General features: G+C 42.0%; 1 protein-coding gene across 13 annotated transcripts in view; it reads right to left on the reverse strand.

Moving 5' to 3' along the window:
• dennd1a (DENN/MADD domain containing 1A) overlaps nucleotides 1-21,279 on the reverse strand; it is a 173,962-nt gene that overhangs the window by 75,673 nt on the left and 77,010 nt on the right. For all 13 annotated transcript variants that reach the window (XR_009784583.1, XR_009784584.1, XR_009784585.1 and 10 more), the window contains 2 exons: nucleotides 13,361-13,462; nucleotides 1,222-1,347 (listed from right to left, as the gene is read on the reverse strand). Coding sequence is in view for 10 of the 13 variants with exons in the window: in XM_061747897.1 (XP_061603881.1) it covers nucleotides 1,222-1,347; nucleotides 13,361-13,462 (228 nt within the window). In the remaining 3 variants the exon portion in view is untranslated. The remainder of the gene's footprint in view (nucleotides 1-1,221; nucleotides 1,348-13,360; nucleotides 13,463-21,279) is intronic.

The raw sequence follows: 21,279 nt of genomic DNA on the forward strand, positions 1-21,279 counted from the left end.
CTGCTTTGTTAAATCTGGCACAGGCTGTCTTGAATCTGTGCAGGGTACAATGAAATGTCAAGACTATAGTATTTAGGTATATATATATATAAGAGAGAAATGTACTGCCCAGTGTCAGAAAGCTTGGTCTCTGTTGTTCTGTTGGTCATTGTTCTTGCAACAGGATAATGACCCAAAACACACAGCAAAAAACACCAGAGAATGGCTAAGAGCAAAACATTGGACTATTCTGAAGTGCTCTTCTACAAGCCCTGATCTAAATCCTATTGAACATTTGTGGAAGGAGCTGAAACATGCCATCTGGAGAAAGCACCCTTCAAACCTGAGACAACTGGAGCAGTCTGCTCATGAAGAGTAGGCCAAAATACCTGCTGAGAGGAGCCGAAGTCTCATTGAAAATTACAAAAATCTTTTGATTGCAGTGATTCCCTCAAAAGGTTCAACAAAATATGAAGTAAGGGTACCATCATTTTTGTACAGGCCTGTTTCACAAGTTCATTAACAGAGGGGTACCAACAATTTTGGCCACATGTGTAGGTGTCAAATGGGTTCAAGCACAGCAGAAATTGCGAAGGCTAAGTACGCTTCAATTCTAAGTTTGCGAAAGGCTGCCTACTCATCTGGGGCGTTGTTTAGATTGTCTTTGTCAACTGCTACTCACCGTTTCTCAATTGATCAAATAAAATGAAATGAATGAAGGAAAAATAGGTCATCGAGACAAAGGATAGCAATTTCACAGAAACACTCAGGTTAATGTCCATCCATCCATCCATTTTCTGAGCCGCTTCTCCTCACTAGGGTCGCGGGCGTGCTGGAGCCTATCCCAGCTGTCATCGGGCAGGAGGCGGGGTACACCCTGAACTGGTTGCCAGCCAATCGCAGGGCACATAAAAACCTACATGCCTACGGGCAATTTAGAGTCTCCAATTAATGCATGTTTTTTGGGATGTGGGAGGAAACCGGAGTGCCCGGAGAAAACCCACGCAGCCACGGGGAGAACATGCAAACTCCACACAGGTGGGGGCGGGTCTTCAGAACTGTGAGGCTGACGCTCTAACCAGTCGTCCACCGTGCCGCCTCAGGTTAATGTTTTTTAGATTATTTTAAAAAAAATGTTTTGAGAAATGTGTCACATATGTCACTATCAGTGTTGGGAGCAGAAAACTGCTATGTTTCTTTTTGTGTGAAATGTGTTATCTGCAGTGTGAAATGTTTACTGACCAACTCAATCTGAAGAGCATTTCGGTAGCTCCCAAACAGAGATGCCTGACTCTTGAGGAAGGCACGAGCCACACCATCGCCTGCGGTTGTTGAAAACTTCTTCAGACGACTTTTTAGAGATGAAACCTAATGGAGCAATGTAAATCAAATGATTAGAACAAATCTATATGATCATCAGGGTCCAGTTGTTCAAAGGTAATCTGTTTGGATTTTGGATCATAGATTGGATCAATTCTTGAAAAAGGGTTGTTCAAAACCCAAAAGCGGATTCTGAAATTGGATTAGATCACATAATCCAACCTTGGTTTAAATCTGTATTTAGTTTGTGTTGTTCAAAACTATTCTGCAGGATTGGGCTAACTTGGATCCCAAAAAACAGGATTATTCTGATCCGAGCAGTTGGGTAGATTCAGGGTGAATTTCAGGAACAAAATGTAATTGAAATTTAATTGAACTGTTCAAATACTGTAAATAACATGTACCATCAGAATCAACTTTCTATGCAAAGTATGTCCAAAAAACACACAAGGAATTTGTCTCCGGTAGTTGGAGCCGCTCTAGTACGACAACAGACAGTCAATTGACAAGAGAACACTTTTGAGACATAAAGACATTGACAAAAACAGTCACTGAGCAATAAAGGGTTGCTAGTTATCTGTTAATGCCGGGACAACATTTTTTTTTTTTTTTTTTTTTTTACAATTGTGCAAAAAGATTCAGAGTCTTCTAGCACTTAGAGCAGTTTGAATGACTAATATAGCAATAGTCCGGTGCAATGACCATTGTGCAAAGGGCGCAGAGACTTCAAGGAATATATGCAGTTTAAAGTGACTAGTAGTGAGATAATCTGGGACAATGTTGATTGTGCAAATGTTGCAGATACTCTACAGTCAGTGTGTAAATGGAGCAGATGCCACTCTGGCATGAGTGGCCAGTATTGGTCAACAACAGATATGCAAATAGTGCAGCGTGGCGAGACTACTACAGTGAGTGCACGAGTTATATATAATTGGCCCTACAGAAATGTGACAACAAACTCAAGACAAAAAAAAAACATGCAGTAAATATCAATTTATTGATATTTTTTCCAACTGATTTTCAAACAATACAGCTTCACACCTTAGACAATTAAAGTAGAAATTAAATAGTCCTCTCAAAATTGTAAAAATCCAAAAAAGCATTCATTTAACTTAAATTGCAAACTTCATATTTACAGACACATGCAAAAAATCATTGTTCAATAATAGTTTCTCACAATGGCATCCCTTATTGCATGTCCAGTCACTCTCTCATCTGAGAGAAAGTCAGAGGTATATCTTCATTTTCGGCTGGCTCAGGTGCATCATCAAGCTCATCACAGAAGTTAAATATTCTGCTTTGTGGAAATATTGTGCAGGATAATACAAGGAAGTATTATGTTGCACATTCGTTGGGGTTCCACTCGCAAGTTGATAAGGACTGCAAACCGTCTCTTCAGAACACACTAACATTGAACATGGTCTGCAACCCTAATTTTGCCAGCTTCGATATATATCTGTGGTTTTCCTCATCTCTCGCCTCCAAAGAGATTGGAGAAGAAGAGAATCACTGCGCATAGGTCTGAGCAGCGAGGTGCATTTGTTTAAAGAGGAATGAACAGAGAGGGGGGGGGGGATTTCTCTTGTCAGGGATTCAGAGTCTTTGTCTCTGTGGGAGCAGGGAGGGGGAGCCACTATCTTACACACATGCATAGTCGCAGACACGAGGAACAATGAAAGGGGGAAAAAAAAGGATGATTGCAAAGCGAAATGCAGCCGCCGCAGTGCACAGATATTTTGACTTCAAATCGAAGAGCAAGGTGAACGCACAGAGTATGTTGAATTTTTTTTGTCCCAACAGTTAAACACTCATTGCCTCCTGAGCCGTTTTGGTCAACAAAGTAAATACAAACGGAACACTGCACCCACAAAATGTGTAGTTTACTACATCGCAAAAGAAATAGTGTTCTTTCATACAGTTTTTAGGCCAGCATTTTGAGAAATGCAGCAAACATTCAACAAACAGCAAAAATCGCCTGTGAGTAACTACGTCACAAATGGCAAACCCACAACTTTACAACAGAGTGAAAGATGACAAAAGAGTATTGTGTGTAAAAGTTAAACTGAGATACATGAGACCAGCATTATAGGACAGATCTTGACATACCGTAATTTCTCGTGTACAATGCGCATTTTTTCCCTGAAAAAATTGTCAAACGTCAATAGTGCGCATTATACATAGGTATGGGGGCAAATGGAAAAATCTTTTACATTTTAGAAATGTATGCCGCCATTTAGTGGTTATGAAAAAGCTCTACACTTTCATTCCAATATGCCGCTGCCACCTAGTGGTTATAAAAAAGGTGTAGCCTACACTTTCATTGCAATATGACAGGGGTACGTATGACTGCATATATGTATAGTTGTGCTCATAAGTTTACATACTATGGGAGAATTTGTGAATTTATTTATTTATTTATTTATTTTTTATAAATATGACTGATGACTGAACAACAACCATCATGAATTTTTCTATGGTTATGTTTTGTTTAATGATAATGCTTTTCTGAAATGCTTGACCGTTTAATTTGAATCCAAATGAAATAAAATTAAATGTGTTTCCCTGGTCCTTCATGTTTTCTTTAAAGAATTGTACCCACCTTACAAATTCTGCCTGGGTAATCAAACATATGTGTTTTCTCATTTACTAAATAAAAGTAGGGCTGTGAATTTCAAAATAAGAGCAAGTAAATAAAAAAGTATTACCTTCAAATAAAGTGCTTAACTTCAGAATAATTATTTGAAAAAAACCTAAGAAAATACAGATAATACTTCATGTTTTGATCATATGGGTAGAAGCAAAATCATGCATTGTAAAAATGCATTGTACATTGGTAGAAGGGTTTTCCAGAATTTTGTGGTCAACTTTAGGGGTGCGTATTATATATGGATGCGCATTTAACACGAGGAATTACGTAAGTATAATTTTTCTGTGACAAATATTAAGAAAGTTATGAATCTTTAAAACCAGTGAAAATTCCTGGCCGATGACAATGGTGCTTACCGTATTTCCAGGACCATAAGGCACACCGTATTAACAGGCGCAGTCTCAGTTACGGGGTCTATTTCTGTATTTAACACATACATAAGGCGCACCGTATTATTGGCCGCAGGCATGGTAAAACATACGCTAGCTTAAAATATACGGTAGCATGCATGCACGCTAAAACATACGCTTGTCTAAAAAGGCAGCGGGAGCAAAATTGAGTTTGGTTGTTCTTTATTCAAGTATTTAACAATGTACTCACGTTATTTTTTGATCAATCCTCATCCACAAATCCATCAAAGTCCTCATCTTCTGTATCTGAAATGAACAGCTGGGCAAGGTCTCTATCAAACATGGCGGGTTCCCTCTCGTCATTGTTGGAGTCAGTCTCGTTGCCGGGGGGACTGTTCAGCAATGATGCCGTTGCGTTTTCCTGCTTCCTCCACTTGCGAACCATGGATTCGTTGATCTTGAATTCTCTCGTGACTGCTCGATTCCCATGTTCCTCCGCGTAACTGATAGCTTGCAGTTTAAACTGTGCTTCGAAAGCGCGTCTCTTCGTAGCTGCCATTTTCGGGGGTCCTTAGCCAAACCGATGTTGTTTTGCACAATACACATACCGGCACTAGATACCTACTGGGGGCGTGCCATTAGCGTCCTCTTTCACGAGCACCCTTCCCACTTTAATGTCCACATGCTGTCCTCAGTCACGTCCGCCTTTCCTCTATGTGAGCAGCGTGTCGGCAGGAAATGCTCCCAGTCAGTCAAGCAGAGCGCTCATCAAAGTCACACATTTACAGATTTTGGAAATCGGTGCACACATAAGGCGCGCCGCATTATAAGGCGCCCCGTCCATTTTGGAGACTTTTAAGTGCGCCTTATGGTCGTGAAAATACAGTATTCACTAATAAATGCATAGAAAGGTTCTCACTCTCCGCACAAATTGAGTATATACGCAAAGTTACTGTCAGATTTATGACACATGCGTACTGGCCAATTTTCTTCGCACCACTGTGCGTATGTTAATGAATCAGAATTAATTCTAAATGACAGGCTCGTGCCCGCGGCCTCCTATCTGCATAAACTGCGTCCCTTTTCCCCTATAAACGCAAGTCCGTGGATGCATCTCAGCCAATGCGCGGAGGTTGAAGTCACAAGAGATGGGTGTTCCAAAACTTTAATAACTTTCTTAATCTTTATTCAACATTAAAAAGTTTGGTATCAATGGAGAGCTTGCTAAATACAGAAACTGACAACATATAAAAGTCATGTTAATCATTTATAATTAATTTTGAAGTTAAATTACAGAATAGGGCAAAGCAAAATTAAGAGCTGAGAAGGAGCAAACACTGCATATGTTACATGGTAAGAAATACAGTGGGTACGGAAAGTATTCAGATCTCCATCAATTCTTCACTTTTTTTTATATTGCAGCCATTTGCTAAAATCATTTAAGTAATTTTTTTCCACATTAATGTACACACAGCACCCCATATTGACAGGGGGGAAAAAAACAGAATTGTTGAAATTTTTGCAGATTTATTAAAAAAAAAAAAAAAGTCTTTTTGGGAATCCAGGTTTTTTCAAACCTGGATTTGGGGATCATCTGCCATTCCTCCTTGCAGATCCTCTCCAGTTCTGTCAGGTTGGATGGTGAACGTTGGTGGGCAGCCATTTTCAGGTCTTTCCAGAGATGCTCAATTGGGTTTAAGTCAGGGCTCTGGCTGGGCCATTCAAAAACAGTCACGGAGTTGTTCTGAAGCCACTCCTTCCTTATTTTAGCTGTGTGCTTAAGGTCATTGTCTTTTTTGAAGGTGAACCTTCTGAGCACTCTGGAGAAGGTTTCCGTCCAGGATATCCCTGTACTTGGCCGCATTCATCTTTTCTTCGATTGCAACCAGTCTCTCTGTCCCTACAGCTGAAAAACACCCCCACAGCATGATGCTGCCATCACCATGCTTCACTGTTGGGACTGTATTGGACAGGTGATAAGAAGTCCCTGGTATTCTCTACACATGCCACTTAGAATTAAGGCCAAAAAGTTCTATCTTGCTCTCATCAGAACAGATAATCCTATTCCTCACCATCTTGGAGGCCTTCAGGTGTTTTTTTTTTTTTTAGCAAACTCCAGGCGGGCTTTCATGTGTCTTGCACTGAGGAGAGGCTTCCGTCGGGCCACTCTGCCATAAAGCCCAGAGTGGTGGAGGGCTGCAGTGATGGTTGACTTTCTAGAACTTTGTCCCATTTCCCGACTGCATCTCGGGAGCTCGGCCACAGTATCTTTGGGTTCTTCTTTACCTCTCTCACCAAGGCTCTTCTCCACCAATTGCTCAGTTTGGCTGGACGGCCAGCTCTAGGAAGGGTTCTGATCGTATCAAACGTCTTCCATTTCAGGATTATGGAGGCCACTGTGGTCATAGGAACCTTAAGTGCAGCAGAATTTTTTTTGTAACCTTGGCCAGATCTGTGCCTTGCCACAATTCTGTCCCTGAGCCCTTCAGCAACAGGTCTGAATACTTATGGCTGTGATATTTCAGTTTTTCTTTTTTAATAAATCAGCAAAAATCTCTACAATTATGTTTTTTTCTGTCAATATGGGGTGCTCTGTGTACATTAATGTGGAAAAATGAACTTAAATGATTTTAACAAATGCCTGCAATATAACAAAGAGTGGACAATTTAAGGGGGTCTGAAAACTTTCCGTACCCACCGTACCTACAGCACAGCAACACATGCATTTGTAGTTGATAAGCTTCATGAGGGAGGAGACCCCGGGGACGGCCCAGGACACGCTGGAGAGACTACGTCCTTCGGCTGGGAACGCCTCGGGATCCCCCCAGAAGAGCTGGATGAAGTCCCTGCTAAAGCTACTGCCCCCGCGACCCGACCTTGGATAAGCGGTAGAAAATGGATGGATGGATGGAAGATCCATGAAATTAGCATTTGAAGCGAAAAGAAATACACAAGATATACCGTACATGCCGACCGGAGTGGCTCATAATTCAAGCCAGTGGCAGTGTGTGTGTGTGTGAATCGATTAATTTACATCACATCTGCACATGCAAAATCACTGAAAAATATATTGATCAGATTGTCGTAGGATAGGCCAGTCTGACTGCACTTCCTCGTTGAGTGACAATGTCGGCTGCGCATACAGACAGCCGGCGAGGGATACCTATATTGTTGAGGCCAAAATTATTCTTGTTTTATTAGACTAATCATTTATTCTATTTATCCATCCATCCATTTTCTGAGCCGCTTATCCTCACAAGGTTCGCGGTAGTGCTGGAGCCTATCCCAGCTATCTTCGGGCAGCAGCCGGGGTACACCCTGAACTGGTTGCCAGCCAATCGCAGGTTCATTCTATTTAGGTTTGTTTGAAAATGGATGTTGATATGATTTGTGTGAGAAAATAATTTTGTTTGCAATTAATATATGAATGGATAATCTCGTTTGTTTGTTGCCCCTCCATTTCGGGTCAGAACAGCTGCCTTCAATCAGTGGATAGTTAATTTGAGGCACCTGTGGGCTGAGTAAGGCAGACAATGGTGAGCGTGACATGCGGAACAGTTTGTTGACTGCAAAGGGCAGATGAGATAAAACTGGTTTTCAAAGTCTTTTTTGGTTAATATTACAAACCGCTATAGCGTGTTTATTTTTGTCATCAATAAATCACATCCACAAGCTAACACTGGATCTGCGACCGTCCTTTGTGCTGGACTGCGCGGGGTTAACACATTCAGTTTGCGGCTTTTTGAAAACGACAAAGATAAGCTGCAACATTTAGGTAAGAAAAACTCTATGATCAAGAAGAAGCAAGACGGACACACGGCCTCATTGACACGCCGGAGTGCACAACTTGGACCGGTTGTGAGAAAAGAAAGCATGCGAATGAATAAATACAGCGCTGTTTATGGAGTGCTGGAAATGATATGAGTTCAATTAAAGTGACAATGTGAGCTGAACGGCGGAGCTAAATGGAGTGCAAATAATGCAAAATAAACTTGCTGCAAATTGTTGGATGTGTCGGAAGACCTTGCGATGTCACGATAGGCAAAAGGAGCGTCCCGTGATAATATATAAAAAATAATTAAATAAAAATAGACGTCCCAACAAATGCATACGAAGCAGAAACAATATAAAAAATGCTTACAGCTTCCTGCAAGGGAAGACTCGGTGGGTGCATGAGAAAGATGAATGAAATCAAAGCTTCACTTATCGAGGGTGGAAGTGTTGAGCATGTTAATGAGTGCTTGAAGTCATTTCATGAAGCTGGAGGAATTTCAAGCTGTTCATGGGTCAGTGCAAAGGCTCTTATCAGAGGAGGAAAAAGATGATGATAATGTGGACTGGTATGAGCCAAGGATGAAAAATTTCAATATTGGTTGAAAGATGTCAAAATGTGAAAAAGAAAACAAATTCCAACAATCAAGTGTTCAGCCTCATTACAGACTTTCCAATGTATCTAGAAGGACCAAAGGATCAAAGCTTCCTCTCAACATCCTCCAAAGCGTCCTCCTCGGCCTCCTTAGCAGCCAGAAAAGCAGCTGCTGAAAATGCTGACTGCTGGCCAAAGCTGCTGCATTAAAGGACAAACATGCATTGCTCTTGCAAGAAGCAAAATTAAAGATGGAAACTGAGGCTTTGGAACTGAATGCCAAAATTGCAGCCTCAGCTGCTAAACTGGCACTACCAGATAACTAGCAAACCTTTATTGCTCAGTGACTGTTTTTTGTCAATGTCTTTATGTCTCAAAAGTGTTCTCTTGTCAATTGACTGTCTGTTGTCGTACTAGAGCAGCTCCAACTACCGGAGACAAATTCCTTGTGTGTTTTTTGGACATACTTTGCAAATAAAGATGATTCTGATTCTGAAAATGAAGGCTCTACAAATTCTCAACATGGACACTGAAACCCAAGAGGACGGAATTGATGAATATTTTGAAGCAAGAAAAAAAAAGTATTGTGATTCATGGATCCTGACGTGTCACGTTGAGTTTCTGAATATGGGTGCAGTGTCCAAAACACTTGTCCAGTCAGCTGTTGAAAACATGCAATAGAGATCTTTGGACCAAAACCGTTTTAACAGGATGACTCACGGCTACCAAAGAGGAGTTCACCATCTAGACTGCAGAATGTTCAGGATTCAGTCCAAATACCTAGCCATCATGACAACTCAAAGCAAAGACAAGTTTGAATGGCTGAACTCATAATCACACAACAGAAATTAGCCATGCTGCCGCCAACAATGGAGTATTTGATGGTGATCCGCTTTAAGTCATTTATTCAAGCATTCAAGTACCTAATTCAAGATAAAACAAGTAGCAGGCAGGATAGGCTCTACTTTCGTGAGCAGTACACCTCAGGCCAGCCCAAAAGTCTTGTCCAAAGTTGTCTATATATGGATTCTCACAGAGGATATCAGGAATCCAAACGATTATTAAAGGAGCATTATGAGGACGAAATCAAAATATCAAATACTTATTTGGAGAAGATATTGAACTGGACTTCTTTAAAACCTGATGATGGAAAAGCATTTCATGCCTATGCATTGTATTTGAGGGGATGCCTTTATGCCATGCAGGATTTGCATCACATGGATGAACTTGATATTTCTCCAGTTCTGTCAGGTTGGTGGACAGCCATTTTGAGGTCTCTCCAGAGATGCTCAATTGGGTGTAAGTCAGGGCTCTGGCTGGGCCGTTCAAAAGCAGTCACGGAGTTGTTCTGAAGCCACTCCTTCGTTATTTTAGCTGTGTGCTTAGGGTCATTGTCTTGGAAGATGAACCTGCGGCCCAGTCTGAGGTCCTGAGCACTCTGGTGAAGGTTTTCGTCCAGGATATACCTGTACTTGGCCACGTTCATCTTTCCTTTGATTGCAAACAGTCGTCCTGTCGCTCCAGCTGAAAAACACCCCCACAGCATGATGCTGCCATCACCATGCTTCACTCTTGGGACTGTATTGGACAGGTGATGAGCAGTGCCTGTTTTTCTCCACACATACCGCAGTGATGGTTGACTTTCTAGAACTTTCCCCCATCTCCCGACTGCATCTCTGGAGCTCAGCCACAGTAATCTCTGGGTTCTTCTTTACCTCTCGCACCAAGGCTCTTCTCCCCCAATTGCTAAGTTTGGCCAAATGGCCAGCTCGAGGAAGAGTTCTGGCCGTCCCAAACATCTTCCATTTAAGGATTATGGTGGCCACTGTGCTCTTAGGAACCTTAATTAAGTGCAGCAGAAGTTTTTTTGTGACCTTGGCCAGATCTGTGCCTTGCCACAATTCTTTCTCTGGGCTCTTCAGGCAGTTTGCCATGCCGACGCTAAGTGAATCACGTCTGCCTGGGACTTCAAAGTTAAGACCAAAGGATCCTGGGTTCGCCCCCGGATGCTAAGTTAATTAACTCCCCGCCAGTCGAAGGATTGGACCCACAGAGACGCCTCCATCCTGCTGAGTGCTGCTACTTGGGAGTTGGGACAGGTACAGCGAAACCCACGGGCGACGGAACGACACTACAGACATGGGTTCATAAGACAGTCTGTGACTCGAATGGGAGTCAATATTTTAAGAACTTTACATGAACGCCACTAGTGACTGTATTGCTGCAAACTTGAATGTCTCACGTCAAATCTGTTGATGAAAGGTCTTACCCCACACCACGTAACATTTGAAACATTTATTACAGCTATGAAAGAGGATGAGCGTGGAACAATGCAGGGTGAGGAAAATGGTCTCGTTATCTTAAACCAAATAATTAATATCTTATTCAACTGGTATTAAACCACAAAATAATCCTAGAATGGAAAAATAACGCCAAAAGGCAGTCCAGCCCCTCGGTGTTCGCGAAGGTGGTAGAAAAGGAGGGGCGGAGGGGGTTAACCCCCCCTGTTTGACCCGCTCTGGCCATAAAAGGGGCCGGAGCTGGGAGAAGTTTTTGAAGTCTTGGTGCAGAAGTCTTTTTGGTCACCCCGACCAACTCGCTGACAACCACGCCAGGCAGGACGCCCACCTCACCTGAGGTGGCAAGGACACATCGGACGATCCCCGGCTGCAGCTTCCTGCAAGCGCTCCGAGCCACCCTACTTGGGGGCCCGAACTCAGTCTGAGGGAACGGAGGCGGACGCAACGCACCCGCTCCGAACATCACCCGAGAGACGTCCTGCCTGAGAACTCGTCGGCCTCCTGTTTTACCTCCCTCCCTTCCGTCGAATCCACCTGCTCACGTTGCGGAGCGGGCTGCCCGAACACTCGGTAGCCTGACTCGCCTGCCTCAAACGTGTTCCAGACACGTAAGTCCAACATTGTGGTCTACTAAAAGTACGGATTAGTGCATATTTGGGTTTATATTAACGAGACCAGTAGTCCTCAGCTATATGCATTCACGACACGCCCATTCTGCTCACCTCACGTCACAAATCCCTTCCTTTGCCAATGTTCGTAGATACCTTGTTTGTTTTGTGTTTGTCTGTGTTTTATCCTGGAGAAACCCCTTTTCTTTATTACATTTTCTATAAAATTCACCCCTTGCATTGATTATGTGTGGGTTTGGTCTCGGAACGAAACCTCTAGAAAGTCTAGACCTCAATGTTCCTAGAATGTAGCCACTTTCCGATAAGAGACTGATTATAAAGGTTTGTCGTCATTTTGCCTCAAGTTAAACTTGTAAAAGTATGATGTGGTGCCGTCATATCTATCAAATATCTTGATTTATAATGCTGTAATATAAAATTACGATAACCCGGAAGTGACGCAGGCACCGCTTCCAACTCATCGTTTTCTTCTAAATTACGCACAATTTTTACAAATCCAATAAATGCTACACAGGTGTGTGGCTTTCCTAGTCAAGTCCAATCAGTATAATCAAAGACAGCTGGACTCCAATGAAGGTGTAGAACCATCACAAGGATAATCGGAAGAAATGGACAGCACCGGAGTTAAATATATGAGTGTCACAGCAAAGGGTCTGAATACCTTTATACTTGAATACTGTTCCGGCATAAAAGGGAAACAGATCCTCCATTCTGCTTGACATAACAGCCGAACAGGACAAAAAAAAAAGTGAGAGAACTTGCACAATTGTTGGCTGCCTAAATACTTTTTTGCCCCCAGAGTGTGTGTATATATCAGAATCATCTTTATTTGCCAAGTATGTCCCAAAAACACACAAGGAGCCGCTCTACTACGACAACTGACAGAGAACACTTTTGAGACATAAAGACATTGACAAAAAACAGTCACTGAGCAATAAAGGGTTAATAGTTATCTGGTAATGCCGGTAATTTATTGTTGATTGTGCAAATGTTACAGATACTCCTCAATCAGTGTGCAAATGGAGCAGATGCTACTCTGGCATGAGTGGCCAGTATTGATCAACAACAGATATGCAAATAGTGCAGCGTGGCGAGACTACTACAGTGAGTGCACGACTAATATATAATTGGCCCCACAGAAATGTGACAACGAACAGCTATATATATATATATATATATACACATACATACACACACACACACACACACACACGTTTGTATATATATACACATATATTACACACACACACAAACTCAAATTCACTATTTTGTCATTGTTTTCAAATTGTTATGTACATTGCTGAGGCCCACCCCTTCCTTCCTTTGGTATTTATCCGTCACTATTTAAAATTGTTCGTTTATAAAAAAATCTTTTATAATGCATGTGTCTCGAACATGCAGGGGCTGGTGAGTTGGTGTGTGACATTAACGAGTCTGTGCGAGTGTCTGGATGTGAGCTCTGGCTGACAGCAGCTCCTGTGACTGTGGCTCTTCTTTCTGGCATGTGAGGGCATTATAGTAACTAAGTATGCAACTGACACTCATAAAATGTGATCGCTTAAAATAAATGTTGTAGGGGGGGGGCAAACATGAACCGCAAAATAGCGGGACACTGTATTTCTTAGAAAGACAGTACGAACCTTGTTACATGTTCTTTGTGTGTGCATGCATGCGTGTGTGTGTGTATAGAGTCATCTTGGTCATCAAATTGGGTGAGGAATAACAGGATATTAAAAAAAACAACAACTACAACAGCGAGTGTTCCTTACCACGTCATAGGGTAAGCTTTGAAGGTCATTATAGGGTGTTTCAAGGGTGTTGGTGTCCACATTCAGGATCACTACATCCTCCACAGCCATTCCTTGAAGTTTCTAAAGAAAAGAAACCATTATGGTTACAGGAAAAACAAGATACACGTTGTACAAATAAAAACTAATCATATAATTTTTCAGAATATAAAATAAAGGAAGTGTGAACGTGTGTGTGTTTGGGGGGGCTTATTTGTTTCGTTTTTTACTTATATTTTACTTAGTTGAATATTTAGTTTCATGATATGAAATTTGTAAATATGACATAGCTCTGGTGTGATATTGGCCCATTCCTCCATGCAAGCAGTCTTCAAATCTTGAAGGGTCCGTGGGCTTCTTTTATGGACCTTGAGTTTCAGTTCTTTCCATAGATTTTCAATTGGATTCAAGTCAGGTGATTGGCTGAGCGATTCTTGCAGCTTTATTTTTTTTTCTTTGATTTGAGAGTTGAATGAGAGTTTCCTTAGCAGTATGTTTTGGATCATTATCCTGCTAAAATGTCCACCCTCGTTTCATTTTCATCATCCTCGTAGATGGCAGCAGATTTTTGTCAAGAATGTCTCGGTACATTTGACCATTCATCATTCCTTTCAATCATGTGAAGTTTACCAGTACTATTTGGTGATTAGCAGCCCCACACCATCATGTTCCCACTTCCGAACTTCACTGTTGGTATGGTGTTTTTAGGGTGATGTGCAGTGCCATTTCTACTCCATATATGGTGTTCATTATGGCATCCAAACAGTTCAATTTTGCTCTCGTCCGACCAGATTAGAGTCTCCCAGTATTTAACTGTCTTGTCCAAATGTTGTTACGCAAACATTAAACAAGCTTTTTCAGCAATGGGGTCTGGCGTGGCGAACGTGCATACAGGCCATAGTGGCGGAGTGAATTACTCAGTTTTCCTTGTGACAACAGTACATGCTAATTCCAGGTCTTTTTGGAGCTCTCCACAGTTGGTCCTTGGCTCTTGGACAACTCTTCTTTGCACTCCTCTGTCAGAAATTTTGCGAGGAACACCTGATCAAGGAAAATTTATGGTGGTATATTTGGCTTTACCACTTACGTATTATGGCCCCAACCATGCTCACTGGAACGTTCAGAAGCTTAGATATGCGCCTGTAACCAATGTCATCATTATGTTTTGCAATAATTAGTTTGCAATGGTCTTGAGACAGCTTTCTGCTCTTATCCATCATGTGTCTTGACTCACACCTTGGCAATGAGACCTTTTTGTTGGCCGTCAATTAGGACTGCACCATCTGATATTCATTTGCTCTGACAAGAGGCTGGATTGCTGTTTGATTATTGATAGATTTTAGGCGTTGTCTTGGCTTTCCATGCCTTTTTGCACCTCCCTTTTCTTCATGTTTTCAATACATTTTCCCTGTCATTTTACATTTTTACACACAACTTAATTTCTAGGCTTATTTGTTCTCCTTTCTTTGTATGTTTTGATTACTTGGGTTGTTCCCAACATCTGGTGAAATTTTTAGGTCAATAGCACCTTTGGAAGTACTTTGAGAAAAATGGTGATGTGTTAAATATTTATTTCAGCCGCTGTAGGTCATTTTCCTGTAATTTGATCAATAACAGGAAAGACAAAAAAAAAATCTAATTTAGCTTTTTTTTTTTCTCTTGCCACCTTGGTTTCATATGGGTAAATGTCTCCCATGCTGAAACTGACATGCTTAAAGTCATTTTCAAAAAGTTATTCATGGTTTAAAATTTTAGGCATTCAGAGTAAAGGTATTCCTTATTTACAGAGCCAATGGTGGTGGACCATTGAAATACGCTTATTTTTATAACGGTCAAGACAAAAGTGCATAATGGTAAAGGCATAAACAGCTTAATCATAATCATGTGATCAAACTCTGCAGATACAAGTGCATAAATTATCCTAACTACTTATATATCCCAGTGTAATGGGTTGTCTTTATACAATCGTAATAAGGTTAGAGACATGCAATCATTCCGGCACGTTCACAAATTCATTCATATCTCTCAAATAACACCATTTGTTTTGCTTTCTGCTATTGTGTGAATGCAAAATGGCGGCCTCCTCCCAGCACTTATTGCAACAAAATAATGAGGCTCTCTCCAGTGGCATTAACGGTAAAGGCAGCTTGAGTGACAAATATAGATTGTTTTATAAGAACCAAAGAAAGGAACACTGAAGACACTAAGATACATTTGTGTTAGTTTTCATGGAAAATGGATATTAAGCAATAGGAGAAAAATTCTATACATCAAAAGATGTGATTAGTATCTTCAGAAAACATGTTGCAAATCATGAAACTTCATTTGGCACACCTAATGGAAGACATTTTAGCATTAAAAGTTTGAAAAATATTACTTTAGAATATTTTTTTCCTTAGAAACACCTCATAAAATGGCTCGCTCTGAAGGGGAAGAGAAGAGGCTATGGGTTAATGTTTACAGTACTGTACACAATAAACATCAACAAAATGTGAGTGTTTTCTATCCCTGTTTTCCACTGTGGCTTAAGATTTATGAACCCATTCATTATATACACCACAGATCAATGTGTTTAACAGTACCTTTTATCATTTAGAATAATTAATAGTTAATTTGATGAGTTATTTTCTATTTCTAAAACAATTGAATGGCAGATGATGTGTTGAGTTAAGTTACTCCCTTCAGTCTCCCCATTAGTAGCTAAAATTCATTCTCTATAGGGTTTAAACCCAGAGACATCTGTATAACTTGGCCAGTCTAAAACCGTTCACGTCTTTCCCCTAATGAACTAATTTGTTGTTTTGGTAGTGTGTTTCCACTAGCTTGCCACATTATTTTTGCTGCATTATGAACGATCTCTCAATTAGTTTGGTTGCATTTTTTCTCCTTTCTAATTTGGCAGGCAAGGAGTTTCTATTGACTTTTTAGAAAAGTTTGTTTCATATACTCAACTGTCCCAGAAGCAGCCATGCAAAGCAAATGTTTTTATATAGCGCATCGTACACAAAGTAACTAATGTGGTTTACAAGATTAAATGCATTAAAAAATAAAGAGAAGAAAAAAACAGCTTAAAACCTTTAAAAACAAAGAGAAAAATAAAAAGTGTACAGTGCGAAAAAGATAAAAAGCATTAGAAAAACGAAGAGTTTTTAACCTGCACTTAAAGACATTGACACTTGCGGCTGACTTCAATTCAATTGGAAACTTATTCCATTTGCGTGCAGCATAGCAGCTAAAAGCTGCTTCACCATGTTTGCTTTGGACTCTGTGCTACTTTATCTGATCTGCGTTGTCAGATCTCAGAGCCCTGCTAGTTGATAAACCATTAGCATGTCTATAATGTATTCCGAACTTAAACCATTTAGTGCTTTATAGACCAGTAGCAGAATTTTGAATTCTATTCTAAAGCTGACTGGGAGACAATGTAGAGACTATAGAATTTTAGTAATATGTTCTCAGCTCTTTGTTCTGGTCAGAACCAAAGCTGCATCATTCTGAATGAGCTGCAGCTGTTTAATGCTCTTTTGGGGGAGTCCAGTCAGAAGACCATTAAAATAGTCAAGCCTACCTGAGATAAAAGCATGGATGAACTTCTCCTGGTCTGCTTGGCACATGCAAGCATCCACTCTTTCAGCTGGTGGAAGGCTGTTTTAGTGATTGATTTGATGACTGTTGAAAGTCAAGTCGGAATCTTTCAGCACACCAAGGTTTTGGACTTGGTATGGTTTTTTTTGTTCTTTTTTAAGAGTGACTCCAGGTATTTACTAACAGCAATCCTCTTTTTTTTACTGCCAAAAAACAAATTATCTTTTTTTGTTGTTGTTCTGTTCTAGACTGTGACACAACACCTCAATTGAACTGTAGTCATCTGCAGACACTGCTCGATATAGTATAACTGTGTCATCTGCATTAGAAAATTCTCAAAAAATGTCAGCCTGTAATCTGCATAGCAATGACAGTAAACATTAAGTTTCTGAAGAATTTGACCTAAGGATAGCATATACAGGCTGAACAAGAGCCCAAAGCCATGATATTACTGCCACTGCATTTCACAGATGATCTTGTATGTTTGGGATCATGAGAAGATCATTTCTCAAATCTTTTACCTGTCCACTACTTAAAATTACTCCCAGAAATGTTTAGACTTGTCTGCACTTTTTGGCAAATTCCAGCCTCCCCTTCCTATTGCTAATAATTGGCTTGCATCGTGTAGCCTCTGTATTTTTGTTCAGAGGTTTCTTTCATCAACTTCTGCTTTTGTCCTTCTCTAAACATTCAACATTTATTACTATTACACAAGTAGTTTCTTTCTTCTTCAGGACATTCCAGTTGTTTAAACTGGCGATGGTTTGATTGATTTTCCATTTTCTCTCAGCTTCATAATGAGTTGTTTTTCCACTCAGACAAATCCCATATCAGAATCAGAATCATCTTTATTTGCCAAGTATGTCCAAAAACACACAAGGAATTTGTCTACGGTAGTTGGAGCCGCTCTAGTACGACAACAGAACAATTTACAGAACACTTTGGAGACAGAAAAGACATTGACATTAAAAAAAACAGTCACTGAGCAGTAACGGGTTGCTAGTTATCTGATAATGCCAGTACATTTTTTTTTTTTTTTTTTTTTTTGACAATTGTGCAAAAAGATGCAGAGTCCTCTAGCACTTAGAGCAGTTCGAATGACTAATATTGCAATAGTCCGGTGCAATGACCATTGTGCAAAAGGCGCCGAGACTTCAAGGAGTGTATGCAGTTTAAAGTGACGAGTAGTGCTATAATCTGGGACAATGTTTGTTGTGCAAATGTTGGAGATACTCCTCAATCAGTGTGCAAATGGAGCTGATGCTACTCTAGCATGAGTGGCCAGTATATGCAAATAGTGCAGCATGGCGAGACAACTACAGTGAGTGCACAAGTAATGTAAAATTGGCCCCACAGAAATGTGACAACGAACTCAAGTCAAAAAATTGCCAGCATGTTGTAATGGAATTGTAGGTTAGGTGTTTAAGAAGTTGATCGCAAGAGGGAAGAAGCTGTTGGAATGTCTGCTAGTTCTAGTTTGCATTGATCGGTAGCGCCTACCTGAGGGAAGGAGCTGGAAGAGCTGGTGACCGGGGTGCGCAGGGTCAGAGAGGATTTTGTCCTCAAGGGTAGGTAGGGGGGTACCGACAATCCTTTCAGCAGTTTTGATTATCCGTTGCAGTCGGAGTTTGTCCTTTTTTGTAGCAGCACCAAACCAGACTGTGATGGAAGAACACAGGACTGATTCGATGACCGCTGTGTAGAACTGCCTCAGCAGCTTCCGTGGCAGGCCGTGCTTTCTCAGAAGCCGCAGGAAGTACATCCTCCGCTGGGCCTTTTTGAGGACGGAGTTGATGTTGGTCGCCCACTTCCTGGGTCCTGAGAGACTGTAATTCCCAGGAACTTGAAGGTCTCGACGGTTGACACAAGGCAGCTGGACAACGTGAGGGGCAGCTGTGGCGAAGGATGCCTCCTGAAGTCCACAATCATCTCTACAGTCTTGAGCGTGTTCAGCTCCAGGTTGTGTCGGCCGCACCAAAGCTCCAGCCGCTCCGCTTCCTGTCGATATGCAGACTCATCACAGTCCTTGATGATGACAGTGGTGTCATCTGCAAACTTCAGGAGTTTGACAGTCGGGTGCGCTGAGGTGCAGTCGTTCGTGTAGAGAGAGAAGAGAGGACACAACCTTGGGGCGCCCCAGTGCTGATGCTGCATGTGGATGAGGTGGCCTCCCCCAGCCTGACCTGCTGTGTCCTGCCCGTCAGAAAGCTGTAAATCAACTGGCAGATGGCAGGTGAGACGCTGAGCTGGAGAAGTTTGGATGAAAGGAGTTCAGGGATGATGGTGTTGAACGCTGAGCTGAAGTCCACGAACAGGATCCTCGCGTAGGTCCCTGCACTGTTGAGGTGTTCTAGGATGAAGTGCATTCCCATGTTGACTGCATCATCTGCAGACCTGTTCGCTTGGTAGGCAAACTGCAGGGGGTCCAGCAGGGGACCTGTGACACTCTTGAGGTGATCCAGCAGAAGACGTTCAAAGGACTTCATGACCACAGATGTCAAAGCGACAGGCCTGTAGTCATTTAGACCCGAGATTGCAGGTTTCTTGGGGACTGGAATGATGGTGGAGCGTTTGAAACAGGATGGAACTTCACACAGTTCCAGAGATCTATTGAATATCTGTGTGAAGACTGGAGCGAGTTGGTCCGCGCAGACTTTGAGGCCGGATGGGGACAAATGGTCTGGTCCGCTTTGTTAATCTTTTGTTGTTTGAAGATGCATCTCACATCCTGTTCATGGATGGTTAACGCAGAAGTCAGAGGTGTGATTGTGGTCAGTTTTGCGGCCGGGTGGGTGTGGGGTGTGAAAGTGTCCTTTTCAAATCTGCAGTAGAAGGTATTCAAGTCGTTGGCTAGTGTGCTATTGTTCTCAGCTTGGGGGGATCGTCGCTTGTAATTAGTCAGCGATTGGAATGCATGCCAGACCGATTTAGAGTCATTAGCGCTAAACTGTTTTTCCAACTTTGCTGCATAGTTCCTCTTTGCAATGTTAATTTCTTTAGTCAGCTGGTTTCTAGCCCTGTCCCCGCTCTGATATGCATCCTCCTTAGCTTGGCGAAGCTGCTTAAGTTTAGCAGTGAACCACGGCTTGTTGTTGTTGAATGTGCGAAATGATTTTGTTGGTAAACACACATCTTCACAGAAACTGATATAGGATGTAACAGTGTCCGTATATTCATCCAGGCTGCCAGCTGAATCTTCAAAGACACTCCAGTCTGTGCAGTCTAAGCAGCTCTGAAGTTCCATCTTTGCTTCATTGGTCCACTTTTTCACTGTTTTCACTGTAGGCTTCACGCATTTAAGTTCTTGCCTGTACGTCTGTATTAAGTGAATTAAGCAGTGATCAGACGAGCCCAGGGCTGCACGAGGTATAGCACGGTATGCGTTTTTTACCGTAGTGTAGCAGTGGTCTAAAATGTTATTTTCCCTGGTGGGACAGTCGATGTGCTGCTTGTATTTAGGGAGTTCGTGGTTGAGTTTAGCTTTGTTAAAGTCCCCGAGAATAATGAGGGGTGAGTCCGGGTGTTTTTTTTTTTTTTATTTCGTTGACTTGTTCGGCGAGCGTTAGCAGTGCAGTGTTCGTGTTAGCTTGAGGCGGAATGTAGACTCGAGCCAGGATGAATGATGCGAACTCACGTGGCGAGTAGAATGGCTTACAGTTCAAAAACAGCGACTCCAAATGCGGGCTGCAGTGTGTGCTGAGCTCCGTGACATCCGTACACCATTTTTCGTTGATAAAGAAGCATATCCCGCCGCCCTTTGTTTTCCCCGATGATTCCATGTCGCGGTCCGCTCAATGAGTATGGAAGCCGGGAAGCATGACGGCGCCATCGGGTACAGCGTCGCAAAGCCAGGTCTCCGTGAAGCACATGGCGGCGGTACGGCCGAAGTCTTTACTGGTCTTTATCAGAAGATGAAGCTCGTCCATTTTGTTGGGTAGGGAGCGTACATTCGTGAGGTGGATCGACGGGAACGCCAATCTGTATCCTCTCTTGCGGAGTTTCACCTGGATGCCGGCTCGCTTCCCTCTGTGGTGCCGTTTCCGTCTCCATGCGCCGAAAACCGCGGACGCCGCTCCGGTGAGTAACTCAGGGAAAAAACTGAGCGGATTTGCGAAAGTTGGTGACAGAAAGTCCGGAGTAGCTTCCTTGATGGTTAGCAGGTCTCCCCTTGTGTAAGTGAGTCGTGTAAAGTCTCCAAAGACGGACGAAAAACACAAAAACAATACTAGAGAGCGCGCAACCGAGGCGACCCCACTGGTAGGCGCCATCTTGGTTTTTGACTCCACCCCTTATTTTATTGTCTTGTTTGTATTGTT

This window comes from Phyllopteryx taeniolatus, chromosome 15, assembly GCF_024500385.1.
Source record: "Phyllopteryx taeniolatus isolate TA_2022b chromosome 15, UOR_Ptae_1.2, whole genome shotgun sequence".
NCBI lineage: Eukaryota > Metazoa > Chordata > Actinopteri > Syngnathiformes > Syngnathidae > Phyllopteryx > Phyllopteryx taeniolatus.